The sequence below is a fragment of the Pezoporus occidentalis genome, unplaced genomic scaffold (assembly GCF_034315485.1).
Source record: "Pezoporus occidentalis ecotype Australia unplaced genomic scaffold, CSIRO_AGI_Poc_V1 ctg10, whole genome shotgun sequence".
NCBI lineage: Eukaryota > Metazoa > Chordata > Aves > Psittaciformes > Psittacidae > Pezoporus > Pezoporus occidentalis.
This window is the reverse complement of record NW_026912779.1, coordinates 8,549,914-8,569,382: the sequence shown is the minus strand read 5'-3', so window position 1 is coordinate 8,569,382 and position 19,469 is coordinate 8,549,914. Positions and strand designations below refer to the sequence as shown.

At 39.9% G+C, this 19,469-nt stretch overlaps 1 protein-coding gene across 4 annotated transcripts in view; it reads left to right on the top strand.

The window, feature by feature from the left end:
• KIF16B (kinesin family member 16B) overlaps positions 1-18,757 on the top strand; it is a 139,637-nt gene extending 120,880 nt beyond the window's left edge. For 2 of the 4 annotated variants that reach the window (XM_062610903.1, XM_062610912.1), the window contains 2 exons: positions 2,119-2,202; positions 17,343-18,757. In XM_062610903.1, the coding sequence (XP_062466887.1) occupies positions 2,119-2,202; positions 17,343-17,501 (243 nt within the window). In that variant the 3' untranslated portion in view covers positions 17,502-18,757. Of the gene's footprint in view, positions 1-2,118; positions 2,203-17,342 lie in introns of those variants that run through there. The other 2 variants (XM_062610921.1, XM_062610932.1) reach the window with 2 other exon arrangements.
• Positions 18,758-19,469: the final 712 nt, after the last annotated feature.

The window sequence follows — 19,469 nt, the reverse complement described above, 5'->3', positions numbered from 1 at the left end:
TGTTTTTCCCCTAAGATGTATGCAGAAAGCTAACAGATTAGGAAAGCGACTGGCCTGTCCCAAAGTGTTGTACAATCCGTCCCCATAAGCCTGTTAAAATCAAACTTAATTTAGATAAAGAATTCAGTCCTGATTTTAGCCGTAAATCCCTTGCTTTGCCTTTACAGAGCATGTCTGAGGACGTTGAAGCAGTTGGTTTTTTATTTGTGCCAATTGTTTTTTAAGAGACCCTATTTTAAAATTTTATAATGGAAGTATTCATTAGGAAATAAATGTCAGAACAATTCCCTCAGAGCCAGGAGGGGATTGCAGTGGTAGCTGGTTCATCTGCTTGTTGCTGGTAATGACATGGTGCAGTCCTGTTTAATGAAATATAATTTCTGCAGGGGTGGGGTTTTGAAGTCCTTGAAGATATTAGCCCTTATAATCCTATATAGGGTAAGGAGTGAGTAATGCAGTGAAAATAAGTCCCAAGGACATAATTATAGGAAACTGTTTGGTTGTGGACTGCTTGTCCTGCCAACATGAAGAAGCAGGCACACTGAGAAGGACATGGTTAGAGAAATTTGAGGAATATAATTGGGGTGTGCTGGCGAGACTGACAGAGAGCAGGCATCTCTTCTGTCTCCTCTGGTGCTTCACATCACTTTATGTCACTTATTTGAAGATGTCTAGGCATTTCTTTAAAATTGTCTCTGTTGGACTTGAAGCAGAGAATGGGAATAAATTATTTGTATTGCAGAATTCCTCTGCATTTTAAAGATGCTTACATTCAATGTTAATAATGGAGCTCCTCATTTAATTCAGTATATTGCTGCTCCTTGTAACCAGCTGTAAATTCTCCGCAGTCCTGTATGTGCTGATATACTAGAAAATGATGTATCTTGTTTATTAGTTCAATATCATCAAATAGCCAGGAGAATTCATGCAGGAGGCATTTCTACACAGGGCTTTTGCCTGCAAAACAGCTCCAGCAATGCCAATGGGAGGCTGCACATTTCTGTCTCATACAGTGAGAGCTAGGAAGAAATAGGTTTTGATGTGCCTTCAAGTGCTAACACAAACTGCGTGGAGAGGACTTACTTTCTTCTGCGTTGTTCCCAGCAGCACTGGCTTAGCAAACCAAGTTCACCGGTAATTGTTACCAACTCTTTACTCTTTTTGTGTATTTTCCAGATACAGCTGGCAGGAATTTGTTCAAGCATTTTATTTGTTGGTGTACAAGAAAGACAGGCAGTTATTTTATGTTCTCTCTTACCAGTATAGCTTGCCACGGTTCTTACAGGGTGAAAAAGAAATGAGAAGATAACTTTGAACACCTTTGTGGAAGAACTCCTGAAAGGACAGATCTGAATAGCTGTTTTTAGGAGTTGTGCTGCTGCCTCATTTTCAGTGAGATACATGGGATTTTGCCTGCTCATGGGGATTCTCTTCAGAAATTAAAGCTATCACTTCCAGCGTGGATACGCATTTGAATGTGATTGAGCTACAGTTGCGTTACAGCTCAAGAAGTCCCACTTCCCATTATCTTTGCTGTTGTCTCAGCATAGGTGCATGCTCGTAGCCTGTCCCTGTTGTGAAGGAAGAAATTGTAGCTCAAGACACAACAAAAGGTCACTTGGGTCTGGCTCAGGTGTCAGCTGGAGTCCAGCAATGCCATCTTCCACACCATAACTTCAGTGATAGTGCTTAGATCCAGTGATCTTACATTTGCAATACGACATAAGAAAAGACGAATTTCACAGCAGTACAGTTGGAGACCACAGTTTTTAAGAGTCTCAAAGCAGTCTTTTAAGATCTTTCTCACTTCCTAGTGGGTGCTGTCACATCAGATTCAATTGGCACCTTTGTAATCGTTATGAGGGCAAACGGTGGCAGTCTGATTCCTAAATTCACTTCCTGTCTCTCGCTGGTGACAAAACACATACTTAGCAGTACTACAGACCAGATCGTAATAACATCAGTAGAAATGTGTAATGTGATATATGCTAATAGCGTATGGTGTAGCTCATGAATATTTGGCATTTTCTTCTTCCCAGTTGCTTCGAAGTTTAAAGAGAATTTTTCTCATTTGAGCCTGTCACTTCTGATACCGATTCATCCTTTAATGTCTTCCAGCTTGCCACTTTAGAATTCCCCCCAAAGAAGCTCTTTGGAAACAAGGATGAACGAGTGATTGCAGAACGACGGAGTCACTTAGAGGTAATGCCAACTTTTTAACAGGCTTCTGCAGGGTATTTAGGTGGAGAATTCTCTGCTTGACCACCAGAAACCATTTCCATATGGTCAAAGCTAAATAGCCTGCTTGTAAGTATCCAGTTACTTGCTGCCTCGTTTAACACAGGAGATGGCAGCAGTAGGTTGCAAAGTAATGAAACATGCCTTAACAAAAGAAATTAATCCTAGTCTATGAAAAAATCCATCTCTTCAGAGATATTCATAGGAGGTATGTTTATTTAGGGGGGAAAGGTTGTGGGTGAGGTTAAGTGTTCACTGTAGACAGATGGTCTCTGTTAAAGACAAGATTAAAAAAAATATTGCTACTTTAAATGCAGTTTGTTAGCTGAAGATTTACTATTTTATCATAGTTACTATATCCAAATATGACAGAGGGAATGCAATATTTAGGCATCTTTGAGCTTTATTTTGTGACCCAGCTTTCTGAGTGTTTTGGGTTTCTTTTCCCTTTTGATTAATTTTAAAAAGTATTTTTATTGTGGACAAGGTTACTGAGTTAATGAGGATTTGTGGAGTTTTCTCGTTGTTCTGCAGTGCTGTGTGAGTGACATAATTTTAACTCCCATCACACATTAGGTCTTCAAATTTCTATGTTAATGAATGTGTTATTGCAGCCCAGGGGCAGGAGGTGGGGTTTTGGGAAAGAAGAGGTGTGAACAAAGACTAAGCCATACGCCCTGCAACTCTGTTGTAGCCACATGGGGATTACCTGATCATGCAAGTCATTACAAATTATATTCTTTGTAGAGCTAAAGTAGCATTAAGTAGGGATTTAGAGAAATTAATATAAAAGTAGATAGCTTCCAACTGGAATCTTTTCTTGCATGTTTTGATTTTTTTTCTATGTACTTCACCTTTTCTTTGATCTGCCAACAAAACATCCTCCCACTGACTTTTGATGTGAGGCTGTCTCACATGTACAAAATGTAATGTGGGGTATTTTGTTTCATGTCCTCTATAGAAGGCATAAAGGCATGGCCATGTTCCAGTCTAGTACTCAGTTTGCATATTTTTGTACCAGTTAGAGATTTAATCCGTTAATCTTTCTGACCTTTCATTTATTTACTAACAGATTTTATTGTAATGTTTCTAGATGATAAAACTGCTGTGTATAGCAATGCTTTAATCATGGTGTTATGGTACTTACAGCTCTCTGTATAGCCAGATTTTTAGCTTAAAATTAAATCGTATGTCTTTAAATTAAGTCATTAAAACTTCATTGCCTTCATATATTTTGCAAACATAATAATATGACCACTGTTCACATGAGTGTGTTTTGCCATATGCCACCAGATAGCACGGTTGGCCATGCCACCCAGTAATCCTGACAAATCAGTTAGTGTTGGAGAAACTGAAGGTACCCTGTGGCCTAAGGGAAAGTTAGATAAAGAGGATAAGGAGCCAAGCAAATGTTACCATCCTTGCCATGAGGAATTTGACACAGCAAGCTGATCGATACTCCATTATGTCTGGATCCCTAATCATTGTATTTTCTTTTCACTGTATATTTTGCAGTGGTTTGATGTGGCTTTGCCAGCGGCATGAGAGTTTCAGCTAACATAGCTGCAGCCTTCTTGGTGGAGGGTGAGAGAAACCACCTAAGTATTCATGGTTTCCAAAGTCATGTAATGCTTTGAAGGCTTAAAGCGTATCTTCAATTACACTGTGAAAATGGAAGTTATACTGTGATAGTGGAAGAGGGCCCAGACACCAGTTCTATTTAAAATGCTGGCTGTTATTGCCTCCTGGATTTCAGTCCAGTATGAACCTTGAGCACACTTCAGTGCACTAACCAGAAAGCAGTAAATGGATGGATTGCCTCTGTAAGAGATGTGTTTTCTTAGCCTTTGACCATAGTGTATTTCTCACGTGGGAATTCAGTCAGGTAAAAGGTGAAGGCATTAGACCTTGGTAACAAGCAGAAACATGGCTTGTATTCGGCTGGTTTTCATGCTTGATCCTGTACCTCAATTTGCTGAATACCCTTTGTAATCTCCTTCAAGCCTCACAGGTGATGTGTTGTAATGGCTGTAGTATGATATAAAAGCTGATTTTACTGTTCCACATGGTTAGTAAAGAGCTAATGAGCTAATACAGCATTTTTAGAAAAATCAAAACAGCTTCCAGGCCAACAAAAATGTATATTATCCAGTGTCTGAGCTGACCTTATTGACTAAAAATAGATGACAGCCTGACAAACATCAGTCCAGTAAGTATTCTGAACAAATATTCTGTATTGTAGAATCATTAGTAGAGTCTCATCCTGATGGTGGATGACAAAGAAATTACTCTGCTCTTCCAGCTTTTACTTGAGGTATTTATACATCTTGAATAGGCTGTGACTTCACGTTGTGTTTTCCGTGGACTTTTTGGATTGAAGCAGGGTAGTGCAGCTTCAGATAGTCCAGTGCTTTCCACAGGACGTCTCTGAGCAACAGCAGTTTCTTTTTTTAGTTTCCTTTTTCTTTGTTAAGTATGCACATAAAAATTAACATTCAAACTCCAGTGTACACCTGTGTGAGGGGTAAGACAGCTTAAGCTGTCATTTCAGTCGAACAGCCTGACTAGAGTATTTGCTGGTATTAACTGTTGGTTACTAAAATGGCCTTGCAGGCTCTTTTCTTGACATCAAAATTAAATTGCAGCTCCCCAGTCTGATCTGGGAAAATGAAGCAGATAGCCTGGGAGTCACTGTAGGTTAAAACTACTCTTCCAATTAGCAGAATGTACAACAATCAGAGATCTGGTTCTGGTGCAGATATCTAAACTTTACTGATCTGAGTGGCTTTGGCTTTAGTCAGGGAAGTCTTCCATGTGTCTAATTATGATTTGTCTGAAACCTTCTTTGTGGGATAGTTTTCTAGGAAGAGTTTGTTTTTTTTCCTACACATCACCTCTGAGGTTCTCGCCACAGTAGAAGTGCTGAGGACAGCAGTGAGGTTTGTGGTACCGTTCAAGTCAACTGGAGTCAGGGGGGCTGGCTGAAGGATGTGTTTTAAGATTGTCATGAAGAGTTACCTTATTTCAGCTTGAGATTGGAAGTGGACATATTTCATTGTAATGGAAGTTAAATTACTTGGAGTAAAAAACTCCAGAGAGCCCCAAATTATGAGGATTGTGATTTAAAATCACAGTAAATGTAAAGTTCATGTAAAACATTATGTTCTTTTATTTATCCTAGCTGGTGCAAATGCTTAATAACCAAAAGCTTCCCCATCCTTCTTGGTCCTTGTTGGTAGGAAAGCACAGTATGAGTACTGTTTTGCTGTGAGATTAACCTGAGGAGAAGTCTTTGATCTCTAGTGTGATACAAACACTTTGGGGCTTTTTTTTTTGGTGTAGTATAAAGACTTTTGAGCAATATCTTACGTTTCCATAGAGGTTTGGAAAAATTACATGCAAGTTTTCACAAATGTTTTGCCTACACGTCTTAAGAGAAAACACCTAAATTGTGTTTAAAATTACCTATCCAAAATGCCCTATTGCAATCTGCTAATTCAGTATTTCATCAGGGACCTGTTGCAGGGCAAAACTCTAAATTAATTGTTCCACAGTCTAAAGACTGTAATTTCACTTCAGAGCCAACCTTGCTTGATTAAATCCGCCTTAAATGAAGCAGCCAAGAATTCTTTTGATTAAAGTTAATGAATACAAGTTAGTGTGTATCTATCCCTTCATGCAATTAGAAATCAGTAGATAAGAATACAAGATCCTTTTTCTTTTTTAAATTAAATCAGATGGTGTATATTCCTTTTTTATTTTTTAAGCAAAAACTTTATGAAGGAAGTGCATATCCCAAGAAATCCGTGATTTGGTGAGTGTATCTGTTCCCATTTTAACTGCAGAGTATCTTTTGTTCCTTGGCGAGTTGCTAGATCTGTGAATGACAGTAGAAAGAAATTTTCCTGAAATACCAGTTTCTTTAGGTACTGCATCTCCGTATCGTATCATTCTCCTGATCGTTTTTCTTCTTCTCTTAGACCCAGGCTTTGTTGTAGGAATGAAGATTATTATTAGCCCCATTTTCCCATTATGCAGCCAGAAAAGCTGGGCAGGAGTCTAAGCTGACATAGCAGATTGAGTTGTGTTTCTTGACCCTTGGTCAGAAGCATTGCAGTCATGGACCCACAAGGCTTTCTTTTCTGCTCCTGCTGTCACTAGCACGCTTAGGAAAAAGTCAGTTGTCATGCTGACAGAATCCCAGTGGGTTGTTGCTGAAAGGAAAGCAAAAAGTCCCCCAAGCCTTGACCTGTCTCCTTGTCTCTGTTCCCTGTTTCTCGTTCCCCGTTCCCACTCCTGCATTTCCTCATGTTTGTTTGTGGACAGCAAAGGGGAACAAACAAAATCCCTGATCAGGGATGCATGATCAGAGAGCTCAGTGGTCAGTAGGAGTCGTGTGTTTCCTTTTGCTGCCACTTACAGAGCTCAGAGAATGAAAGGTCAAACCGTAACAGTATGGTAGGGTAAGCTTACATCAAGTTTTGTAGGAGCACATACATCTTCCTGGCGTTGTCTCTGCGCTTCTTTTATTCCCTTGATTCTTTGAAGCTCTTTAAAAGGTAGACACGCTCAATTTATTTAAAATTAATAATACAATTGTCCTTAACCTCCTCACTTCCTAATGTCTGCTGATGAGGTTTTCAATGATAGGTGTTAATGCAAGAGGCAGGAATAAATCTTGTATGAACTTCATAATTCAATTTTGCTCTCAAATCTGTAGAATTGGCGGGGGAGAGCATCGAAGACACTGAACTGACTGAAATATTGCTGTTACCTACAGTCAAAGTTAAGCTTCCAAAAAAAGTTCTTTAACTTAGTAGCCAAATGCTTTGTTTTGTATTTAGTTTGTATTCTCACTCGAGTTCCTTTGGAGGTGGTAGTTTCTGGGGGATTTGGTTTTTTTTTGGTAAAAGGTTCTAAAGCTGAGATTCTGCTGGGTTTGCATGACTCCAAAAGTCTGGTTCTTAAGGAAAACACGAAATAATGAAAATAGCGTCTTTCCTTAAACTTGAATTCATTCTTGCTATCTAAATGTGTAGTTAGGTTCAGAATTAACACCTCGGTGGCAAACAGTGAAAGAGTCACCCGAGGGGAAAAAGATCTCAAAGTATTTGTTGACAAATTTGGGCAAAGGGAGTGTGTGAGTCTGTTTGAGACCTCATTGCTTGAGGTTTTCCTTGAAGTCATGAGGGCAGAAATGTTTTAATTACATTGGAGATCGCAGAATGGTTTGGGTTGGAAAGGACCTTACGATCATCTAGTTCCAGCCCTCTGCCATGAGCAGATGATTCATCATCTGAATATTCAGTATGAACTTCATGAGTACATCCCACCAGCCCTTGTTACACAGCCTCATCCTTTAATGTGTTTGATGGAGGCAACCTGCTACATGCTAGTAACAGGAGTTTCTATTGCAAAACCCCTGTCAAATGGGGGTTGATCTTTCCCAGCTCTGATGTCAGTCACAGAGACTATTGAAAGCTACTGATTATGTGTCAGTTCAAAGTGATTACTAAAAGGGAATTATTAGACTCTCAACTTGCAACAACATCCCTAATACCAAAGCATTTTAAGAAGAGCTTTAAAGCCAGCTGCTCACTAGCCTGCTCTTGCAGATTGAATGTTTGCTTGTGACAGTGCAGTTGTAAATACCGTTCTTGGAAGCATCTCAGTGAGATAGACTTCAGAAGGCATTCAGAATACACTTGATCATTGAAAGATAAAAGGAAGCTTTTCCTTTTGTCACAGATATGAATATGCACCCAGTATGACTGCTGGTGCAAAAGCAAACCACTGCAAATGTCAGTGTTTTATAATCTTAAAGAAGATTGTTTCATACCCATAGTCTAAACTATAGAGTCTTGGAGTGATGATTTTAATTTCCCATTAAAGGAATTTGGATGCAATGGGAACACAGAAGGAAAGAGCGTAGACACATCCACAAAAGCAAGAGCTTGTGTGGTTGGGCCTTTTTGTGGATATCAACTATATGAAATCCACGCCATGAATCATTTTCTGGATTAGGTTTAGCTAGTCTGCACCAAGTGCCTTTTATAACCTCTAGTAACTGCTTAAAAAAATTAAGAACAAAAATAACTGCTTTTCAGCTGATGTCTGCCTTGCCTGCAGACAGTAAAACTGCAGTTAGTCATCTGAGAGCAATTTCACACGTCAGGTTCCCATCCTGCAGAGCATCACTGGGGCTGCCCAAGGCACCTGGCTTTTCTTTTTGAAGCAGCACTCTCGAAGAGGAGCTGTAGCACCTCTGAGCAGCAAAGCACTTCATCTTTTTTGGGTGGTGCTGCTGCTCATGTGGGGCCCTCTTGGCTTCAAAAACTGGATAAATAAAAGGAATTTTACTTATTGATTACAGTCAGTAGATATTGGATCTTTTGTGATAAAATGCTTACTCCATTACAGTTGAAGAATTAAATAAGATGTGCAATACAGAGGCCTTTTATTTTTCTTTCCCTTTGAGAGATTTCAGAGTATCAGAAAATAAGGAGGTATGTTTATCCTGATTTAATAAGTTCAGAATACGTGACAGCATATAGTGTGAACTCCAGTTTAGCTCCACATCTGAATGTATTTTGCTGTCAGTTCAGAATAAATTTCCCAACATTCTTCTACAAATCAAGCTTCAGAGTTGTGTACCCTTATCAGTCTCCAATAATGGCTCTCCACGTTCAGATGGAAGCAGATGAATAAAGGGAGCACTCGACCAAGGACGCTGGGTTGAACTTGGTGCTATCCCTTTTCAAAGTGAGCATATCAGTCATCCTCCAGTATCTGATTTCACCACAGGAAGTAGAGGGTGATGCATGTCAAATGCTTTGGTAGCTGTTTGCCAAGGCCACTCCAGCAGACGACACGCTCTCGCTGCTGGCCCAGGGATGCGTGGTAAATTCAATCCTGTTGTTGTTCTTTCTGAATAGATTTTGACAGGACTTTGTTTTGACTTGTGCTCCGGAGAAAAGATTGGTTTCCTTCACTAGTCAGGTCTGTTTTGATCTTTTTAATATGGCTGTTCACTTCCAAAAGCAGACTTCACACTGATAGAACACCTGTAAATCATAGCCCTTGCTGCCTGGTGTTATTTTTTTTCCTGCCAGCCAACAGTTCAGTTTTCATTGAAGCTACTTAAAGCCAATGAATATGAGCTTTTAGCATGCAGGCGTTGTGAGAAATATTAAGTCCCGTAGATTTTAAATTAATTTCAGGCAGAATAATATTGTTATTTGGGACGTAGACTGACTTCAGAAGTTAATTCATTTGATGCAGCATAATAGTAATTCAACATAATGTACTCATGCCATTAGACTTGCACAGAAAAATGCTCTAAATAGCTATAATGAATAGTTTGGATTTTGAAAGCCTAGGAGAGCAATTTCACCTTGAATCATAACTGGCATCTCTCAGAATGCTTGTACATTATGAAAATTCAGAAAGGTGTTTGAATTCAAGGAAATTTCAGTACCACCCTGGGTAATGTTAACATTTTAGTGGCACTCAAACACTTCTGGAGATGTAGTGGTAAAATCTGCTTTCACCTGCGTAGTTGTGGAGGAAACTAACCCTGATTCAAGGAGCCGGCATTACACTGTACATAAAAACCATAGGGAGAGTTTCCCAAGGGGCTAAAAATGTAAGTCCTGTTTTTTTTAATGGAATTCAGCTGCTTAGAGAGCTTGATTCTTACCACTTAGCTCCAAAGCCATTTAAGTACCTCTAAACGTGCCCAGAGGAGTGGTGTGTGTGGTATTGCTGCTTCTCTATCTGCTTTTGGTTAAGTCCACCACCAACACAGACTGCTGCAGTGTTAGTGCCACAAACTCCATAGTTTTGTAGCTTTAACAATAGCAAAGGCTAAATTCTTTGTTATCAAAGTAAAGTTCTGATATTACAGATCCAGCATTTACAGCCATGTTAAACATTTTGGAGCTGTGTAGCTAAATCTGTTCACTAACAAAAGAGCTGCATTAAATATTTGGTAGGAGCTTTCAATCTTATCTCCTGTCTAGCTCCTTAGCAAACAAGTTCAGCCTAACAAGTTAAGAGTTTACATATGTGTATCACAGTCAAATTGGCAAGATATTTGCTAATAATTAATAACATAGCATAAATTGCCATGCATGTATTATCTCTGTTAAGGGAAACCCATAAATCTTGGTTTCTCAGGAAACGTAGCCAGCCCACAGCACAGGCAGCAAGTGCTCTGCTCCCCCCAAAGCTGTGCCTGGCTGCTGCATCCCCAGCAGTACCGGTTACTACAGTGCTAGGCTTGCTTTCCACCCGTGGTAAGAGGACGTTCATGCAGGCAAAGTCTGTTGGTGAGGCAGCGGGGAGTTTGACATAGGCACGCTATAGAAAGCTGGTCATGTACATTGTGCATGGCTATATGTTAAATTTGGTTTGGATGGAAAGTATTGTGGTGTGGGGTGCAGTTGTATGTGTACGTAGAAGACCTGCAAACACAAGGTGAGGTGATACTGATTAGGAAGTTCTAGATTTCTTAATTCTGTCTATTTTTTCAGTGACTCCTGGGCGTTATCTGTAGAGAGCCTCGCTTCTGATTAGGCCTAATCAAAGTGAACAGGAAGGGTTTGATTAAAACAAGTCAGTCCTTTATTCTTGGCTTGTGCAACATGGAGCTGGTTAATCCGAACTTGGGCGTAATTAAGGTTTACCAATCTGAAGCAAATAACCCCCCCTTTAATATGATGACTAACGTGGTGGAGACTTGTCATTTGCAAACATGTGAATCTGTCTTTATTCTTCTGAAGAATCTCTCTGCTCACACACATCCTGTGCAACTAGAGCAAGGTCTTGGGTTCCTGTGGGATAGATACATTCTGGAGGCATTTGTTACCCCTGACTCCTCAAGGAAGCTTTGCACAGCTTTGACAGTGGCCTAATACTGTAGGTTCTTATAAGGAGAACCCAGTCATCCTGGCCTTTCTGTAAGAGATATTGGCTCAGGTGCTCATGTCATAATTTTAGCAGCTTTCTCCCCAAATCTTTCACAGAAATAAGATCCTTCAGGCAGCAGGTAGTATCCCAGGCAGTAAGTCTTTTTCTCATAGCTATGAAATCACAGCTGCACGTAATAACCTAAGGGTGAGTGCAAGAGATAAATGTGTATGGATCCAGAAGTGACATTAGGTCCCTGAAGGGCCTGAAATATCACTTGAGATCTCGAGATGTTGAATATCACATGTTGTCCTGCTCACATATTTTACTCAGATCTGCCTTATGATAACTTGTAATATATGTCAGGGTGTTGGGGAGAAGAATTGAAGCATCGTGTTTCCTTTATTATAAAAAAAAAAAAAGGAGAAGACTCCACAGAAGGCCAAAATGCTTCTGAGCTAGTTAATATCTGGTGAATGGAGAGCTGTTCTGAATATTGAACTGCTGGAGGTAAAGTTAATACTCATAGTCTATATGTGGTCTCCCATCCTTTTGAGCTGCTGCATTCCAAAGCAGTGTTACCTCATATTTTATATTCTTGCTGTCTGCCAGTTCTTTTCCTGCTTGCTCAAATTTAATAAATTCAGAAATGGATCTAAATCTACTTTTAGAGGGCTATCAGAGCATTATGCTAGCAGTTACTCACTGCTAATTAGCCAGTTTAGCTTCAGGTGGTCCCTAAGGAAAGGGGAGATGGTTTCAGTGGGAGACACAGGGCAGAAACTTAGCTGGGGTGAACCAAGTTGTGATCTGGAGGACCAGGCTACTCTTGCAGGCTGCAGGAGGAGCCTGCTGGGATCCCTGCCTGGACAAAGCATCTAGTTTGGACAGCTAGAGTACCCCTTGCTTTGTAATGTTGGGGCATTCAGCATGAGAGAGCTCGCTCCCTTGAATTCAGTTCATAAAGAAACTTCCTATATCATGGCTAATGGCTTTCCTGGTCCTCCACACCTGACCCAGGTAATCCAGTCCTGTGTGGTGTTTGAGATGTGTGTGTCTTGGATGAAGCAGAGCTGGCTTAGCTTTGCAGCCCTTTTCCTAAGGGTTCCTGTCTTCTGCACTCCAGCCCTAGTTTACCTCCCTGTACAGTGTGTTCATTCCCTCTGACTTTTTGCCGGTAAGGAAAACAAAACCCAACCAAAACCACAAGGAAGAAGCAGATACAATGAGAAGTTTGAATCCTGTTTTTCCTTGGAAGATTCATGATCTCTTCTCATCAGATTCTATGTATAGCATCTCCCCAGACAGGGCCCTTCGCCAGCCTGAAATCTCATGTGGGACACCGTTGCCGTTTCAGATGAGCTTTTATTTTTTGCCGTAGACAGTAGTTAGTGTTGATAGCTGGCATTGCTGCAGTCTTTCCTATTTGAAGAACCACCCTTAAAGTAATTCGTTTTTTCTCTTTAGGGTACCAGTGATCTAAATAGAGAAAGTTAGTTAATTTGGGAAAGGATCCCCAAATGTTCAGTTTTCTTTGCATATGCCTAACAATTTCTTTCTAGGAGACAAAGGCAGGAGATGCACTCCCATTTCTGCATTACAGCGGGCTTCCTTTGCGTGCCTTGTCTTCTAAGCAGATCCTTATTTTTGTGATCACAGATTGGAAGCGAAGCACGTTCCTGTCTGCTTGTTTTGTGTTAGAGTCTTCCTTGGGAAGATCTTACTTTGCAAATACCTAATAGCAGCATGATGTGGTGTTTCAGAGTCAGGGAATATGCTTCAGTCTGTCTCTTCTTTTGTAATCAAATTCTTATCCTATAGAAGACAGCTGTTGATACCTGGGTATGCTTTGCTCTATGAATGATTCAAATCAAGATTTGATTTAAAGCTTGCAGCACTTAACACCAGTCAACAGGATAATTATATGATTGGTGCTGAGAGAAACTAGCATCTGTATTAAAGGGAGAGCGGATCTGGTGCTGGAAGTTAGATGAGCAAGTTAATTAGTCCTGTCTCTGCCACCAGTGACCTTCTGTGCCCTTGTGGTAAAGCTTTTGACTGCCACATTGATGTGTAGATGTTGAAAGGGAGGTATTGTTTCAAAGAAAAGAAGCTATTGTTTCAAGAATCCCCAAAGCCTTGTAAGATTTAACTTATTCAAGTTTGTGGTGCTTTCAGCTCTGTCAAATATGAGCAGGTGATGTTCATAATGCTAATTGTAATGTGTTATATTTGAAGAATTTAAAACACGTGAGGTTTTTTTATTTAATTGCTAGAAAAAGTGGCAGAAGAGGGAAAGCTCAGAGTTTTCTTTGCTTTCTGGAAGTCCCAGAGTTGATGAGTTTTTAAGCACACCAAAGTTTAATGAGAAAATCCAGTTCTTGCTAAGCTCTGCTATTGGTCTCTGAGGCTGTGGCTGTTTGTAATGGATTATGAGAACAATGTCATTGAACTGAATTTCTCTTTTATGCCACAATTGAAAGTATGGTAAGAACACTTTTGCATTCTAGAAAGCTTTTTAATTGTAATAACTTTAATAAATTAAGTTATGGGTTTCTGTTATAACGTATAAAATTACGAGGTCCCACGTCACGAAGTACTGCAAAAATCATTAGAACGACTTTGCTTTGGTGAAGGATTGAGCATAAGATGAACGCTGGCCTAGTGCTAAAAAGGTGAACCCTATTCAAGTTCTTTTTAATAAGCTTTTGAAATGGTTGCCATTTTGCTGTTGATGTAATTAAAAGGGAGGGAAAGCTACTCAAACTCACAAGTAACGTAAAACCTTTGGGTCTCGCAGCGCCTTCTCCAGCCTTGTTTCATTTGCAAACACTTGAATGCAAAATACAAAGTTAAAACTTTCAAGTTTGGCTGCCATAAAATTTATGTTACAGGCCCTGAAGGTTTTAATGCATGCAGAGAAGAGAAAAAAACACTGCTTTTCCTGTTTCAGACTGTTTTTTTTTACCCTTTCTGTCTTTTCTATCTTTTTTTCTGTCTCTAAGCATTTTGTACATGCAAAAAGTGTTTCTCTTTTCTAAAGTGCTGCTCCTGAATGTGTGTTTAGACTGAGGAACCAATATGATTGGTGTTTGTTACCCATTTTACATCCTCATTGCCAGGGTCCTGTGCCCTTACACTGAGACATGTATGTTTACACATGTATAATTAGGATATTTTCCAGCAACATAGCAGGTTGAGCACTATTAGTGAAATGAAACTCCTAAGTGCATTTGGAAGAACACCGATTACCAGGCTAAATAATCCAGAACAAATGGCTGGAGTTTAGAAAGGCTACCAAACAGAAATGGCTAATAAACCCAAGCCTTTTGGAGCAGTTGTAGCAGTTGTCTAGTTCTTTCTTTCCAAGTTACTCATGCAAACCTAGAAAAAGTGGGATTGCTGTAACGTAGCGTTTTGCATACTAGGGACAGTGGTTTAGATGCTGTGGGTGAAGTGCTGGTAGGAAGCCACAGCATTAATTTGTATAAAATTTGCTCGTTTCCATGAAGGCACCCTGAGCTCTGCTTTTTAAAGGGAACATATCAAAAGATAATAGTACTAGAGTGCTTCCCACCTAGTTCTGACTCAGCACCAATAACACTGTTGTGTAAATAAAGAAAAATTTTATCTGCTGCTGGAAATGGATTTAATATAAAAGCTTTGAAAAACAACTCCTCTGCTGCCCACTGAGTCCTGACAGGGGACTTCCTTTCATCTAGCATTGCTCCCACTCCAGCAGCTTGCAGTGGCCTCCTGGGTTGCAAACAAAATCCATGTCGAGTCCCTTTTGGATCTATGAGCAGATTTTCTTTCCACCGTCTCTAGCACTTGGGGTTGATGTGCTCCTGCACTTCTTCCAGCTTGCTGTGACCCTCATTTTCTTCCCATCCCATCTGAATTTGAGAAGCATCTTTCCATGCACCAATAAGGACCACCCTTCCTTCTCTCCTCCCTCTTTCTTCCACTTTGTCATCCACATTGCAGCCAGCAGGACAGAGCAACCTTCCCCCTTAGTGCCTAGCCACAGCTCTTTAATCGAGACATATGGTTGTGGTGCGAGCACACACTTCTGCTGTTAGTCACTGTTCCCCTCACTACAGGACTTCAATCCTAGCCAGCATATTTGGGCAGAGCAGCCTTTATTTCATGGAAGCAACAGCTTCTTTGTGTCAAGGGCACGTCAGCTTTGTGTTAGGCTAACCCATCAGCATTGCAAACAAGGGCAAATGCAGATAAGGGTTTTATAGGAGGGCTAATTTTCTCAGAGGCGGCTGCTGAAGAGCACATAATGCCAAGCCATATGGCTGGAAACCTTCGTACAAAATTAATTCCATCATAATCTGGTAGGGTCTGTTTGTTGCCATTTTCCCAAGGATCTTTTTCATGTTCAGAGAATCTGTGATATTCACTGAGCAGCTCTTGTGTGGAGATCTGGGAAGATAAGTATACCTGCTGTTCCTAGTTTTTCCCTGTCAGATAAGTATAATCTTATAGCAGAAGGATTTTTTCATTCTGCCATTAGAGTTATCATGCCAAAACAATGAGTAATGGCTGTACAGAAAAGGCATGACAGTCAATTATCTGACCATACAAACCAAGGTGAATGCAATAGGTCTTGCAATGTCTCCAGCGAGATATTTTGGTAATTTTGAGCCTTCAGTAACCATAAACTGAAACTACTGCAGTAACTTTTCAGCACAATGCCTAAAATCTAACGGGATGCCATGTTTTACATTTGATTTTCTCCCATATTCATCCTTCAGGCATTACTGGATTGGGACTTTTTTTAAAGGGCCCTACTTTGAACTAATTGTGACAAATGTTGACATCTGTTGCTCACTTTAAATTACCTCTTAGTCCATTAGAATTCATCTTGAAGGCATTATTATAAGGATTTTTTTTTTCCATGAACATTAATACAACCTGTGGGAGATCTGAATGGAAAAGAAAATTCACCAATCCTGCCAAGAGAAAAGCTGATGTGCCAGCTGCTCTTTTCCTTTTTTTTTCCCCTTGTTTTCTGTTATCCTGCTTTCTGTAATATTAATACAGCTGGTTTCCAAGGTACTTCAGTAGATAACAGGTTGTTAGAGCATGGAGGAATTCTCCTTGAGAGTGAATAATTAGGATTGCTTCCTGAACAAACTGCTTCCACTAGGCAAAAGCTGCTGTATTGAAATAAGCAAACTTTGTGTTCTCTAGAGGAGATTGTGCTGTTCTGTCTTACAGATATATTTCCCACTAAATCCAAGATTAGGGAGTAATTTCTCAAGTTGCCTTTTCCTGTGATCAGTCTGCGGCAGAGCAAAGGAGTTTCTCCCTGTACTCCAGATGACATGTCTCTCTTTGGGTGACATTGTGTGCTTTATAGCACCTGTCTGATCACCGCTTTACCTACTGTGTTTCATTCCAAATTTATAAATACGACTTAGGAAACCATGCTAAGTGATAGTAATAATTCAACCCAGGTGTGAAGGAAACCTCATCAGGTTCGTGAAAACTAGCTGGGTGTTAATGTACATCTGTCAGAGTTCTGTAGGTACAAATAGATGTTGCAGAGCGTTTGGTGGATATTAACTTAAGGGAAGGGGAATGCTTATTATGTGACTTAAAAAAAAGACTTAAATTGAGAGGGTAGCTCAGTGAAAAGATGCTGGTAGGTTCTGAGAGAATATGGAAGTCATACAATCCTTGTGCAGATGGCGTTGATCAAAACAAATCCCTTTCGATGCAAGGCTTGTGGAGGCTTGATGAGGGAAGGATTTCTGAAGTCCCTTTTTGCCCATATGTAGTGAAATTCCTGCAGAATGGATTTGAGGTTTGCACCTGCTATAGTGTTTGGTAATGCTAGACGGCAGTATTAGCAGGTCATGATTAGGAGAAAGCATTACATGACTACAGAATAAACCAGAAAGCATCACACAAGCACAGAATAAAACTGTTACTAAGCTTGGTGGAGGAAGAAAGTGGAAAATATTACTTCTCTGCTTTTCCTGAGCTTAATACAGGTATTTCAGTAGACCTGTTTTATGGATGGATTTAAAAGCTGATGGTTATTAAAAGGAATTTTCACAGTCATGGAGATCTTGTTTCTTCTTTTATTTTTATACCACTGTTGTTTTAGTTCTTTAAAGAGGTCATGATCAGTTTGAGCAAATCAGCCTTATGACATTTTGCATTTCTTTCCACAGAAATACCTCAGGAGCTTTTTCTCTGCAATGCTGAACTCTCCCTCGTCTCCACTGCACATTGATAAAGTGGGGCTAACTCTGTCAAAATACACCATCTGCGAATTCTCACCCTTCTTCAGGAAAGGTGTTTTTGACTATAGCAGCCATGGGACCAGCTAACTTTTGTGCCAGGACCTTTATGCCAGAGGAGCACAGTTGGAGTGGTGCCTTCACTTTTGCCGTGCAAGAGAAATGAGGGGAAGAAGAAAAGTTATCTTCCTCCATACCTGGAAAGTTGCATCAGAACAACTCCAGTTAAAGACATCTACACCCCAGCCTGTGTCCTTTACCAGCTCTCATATCAGTGCCTGCATTTTCCTGGCATGGGGTATAGAGACCTTTTGTGTAAGTTGCTCTGTTAATACTGTGTTCTCTTGCTGAGTTTGGAACCGTTCCTTAGCAGGAGTGCTTCCTTCCCATTTGCTCAGACAATTTGTTCTGATGGTGCGAGAGCATCTCGAGTTTACCATGGTGGTGTGTCATGCTGACAGAGGGTTTCTGAGCAGCCTTTTGGTTTCTGTCCAAGCTGTTTCTTAAAGAACACTTCCTCTTCTGTTGCCTTACAGCATACTGTCATGTTTGAGGTAATGCTCATACTCCACTGATATTTCTTTTTTTCCCTCCCAGATATGTATTTTAACTATTTGACTGTATAATTGTATAATTAAAGGGCCTGGGTAACTTGAATGTTTACAAAAATATATGCAGCAGAAAGAATATAATTTAAACCCTGTAAAAGTCTTCCACACTTGGTTGTTTTGGAGCAGAACGAATCACTTGCCATTAATTAAGAAGCAGAGGAAGCAATAGTTACTGAAGAATGCTGTCAGCATCTTTTCAGATTTTCTAATTACCCAGACTGCGAGTGGATACTGTGCACTCACTGTACAGAGCTGAGAGCTATGCATAAAGCTAATGCAAAGTGCTATATTTCTTTTTTTTTCCTGAAAAATAGCATCTTCACAATAGCTTAACACTGTAAAACCTGAGTTTCATTTGCATCAGTTTCAAATTTACTGGATTTGACTAATAGTGCTTTAAAATTACTCAGGACTCATTCAGACTTGCACATGTATATACAGGTAAAGCTCATTTTATATTGCTGCAGATCCAAATATATATATACATATATATATACACACACACTGTGACTGGAACTGAATATGTGTACATATTCATATATAACTGGTTGTATAAAAATCAGAATCAAACTACTTCCAGTTATTAAAACACGTAACGAAAGGTACGTTTTGTGTGATGTTTGTTAGGTGTGTGAAGCATTATTTGTGAGTTACCATCATTGACTACCGGCAGGTCTTGGTAATCAAACTATTTCATGTTGTAGAAAATGATCATTAAAACCTAAAGTAACAACACTGGTGACATTTTTATTTCATAACCTAAATTGTAAAAACAGTGATGTTTCCTGTTTAATACGATGTATAAAAATAACCGGGTTCTATTACTAAGTCTAGTCTGCTACTATAAGCACTTCTGACTGAAAAGAGGAGGGGGAGGGGGGAGAAAAGAAAAAAATATTAGACTGGATCATTTAAATTTTGAGAGTGTTTTTATTATTTTGATTCATTTCAGTAAAAGCAAATGTTAGAGTAAAATTTCTAAACCACTGGAGCCCTATTATCAACAGGGTAGACTTTAATGTCTTTGGATATGCCTGACTGTATCTGACTGTCTGACTTGGGCACCTTAATAGCTTCAGTTGGGAGCCAGGTTTTTAAGCTAAGCATTCCAGTCATGGAATCTTAGAATGGTTTGGGTTGGAAGGGACCTTAAAGATCAGTTAGTTCCAACCACCCTGCCATGAGAAGGGACACCTTCCACTAAACCAGGTTGCTTAAAGCACCATCTAAGCTTGGTCTTTAACATTTCCAGGGATGAGACATCCAGAGTTTCTCTTTTCCAGTGTCTCGCCACCCTCATAGTGAAGAAATCCAAACCCGTGGATTCCCAAACCATTCCCAGTCTCCCTCATGCACTTCTGCACTAGAGAACTGACTTCATCTGCCCTTCATCACTGACCCTGTGATCCTTATCATGCCCTGTACCTATTTTACACCTTTCCAGTAT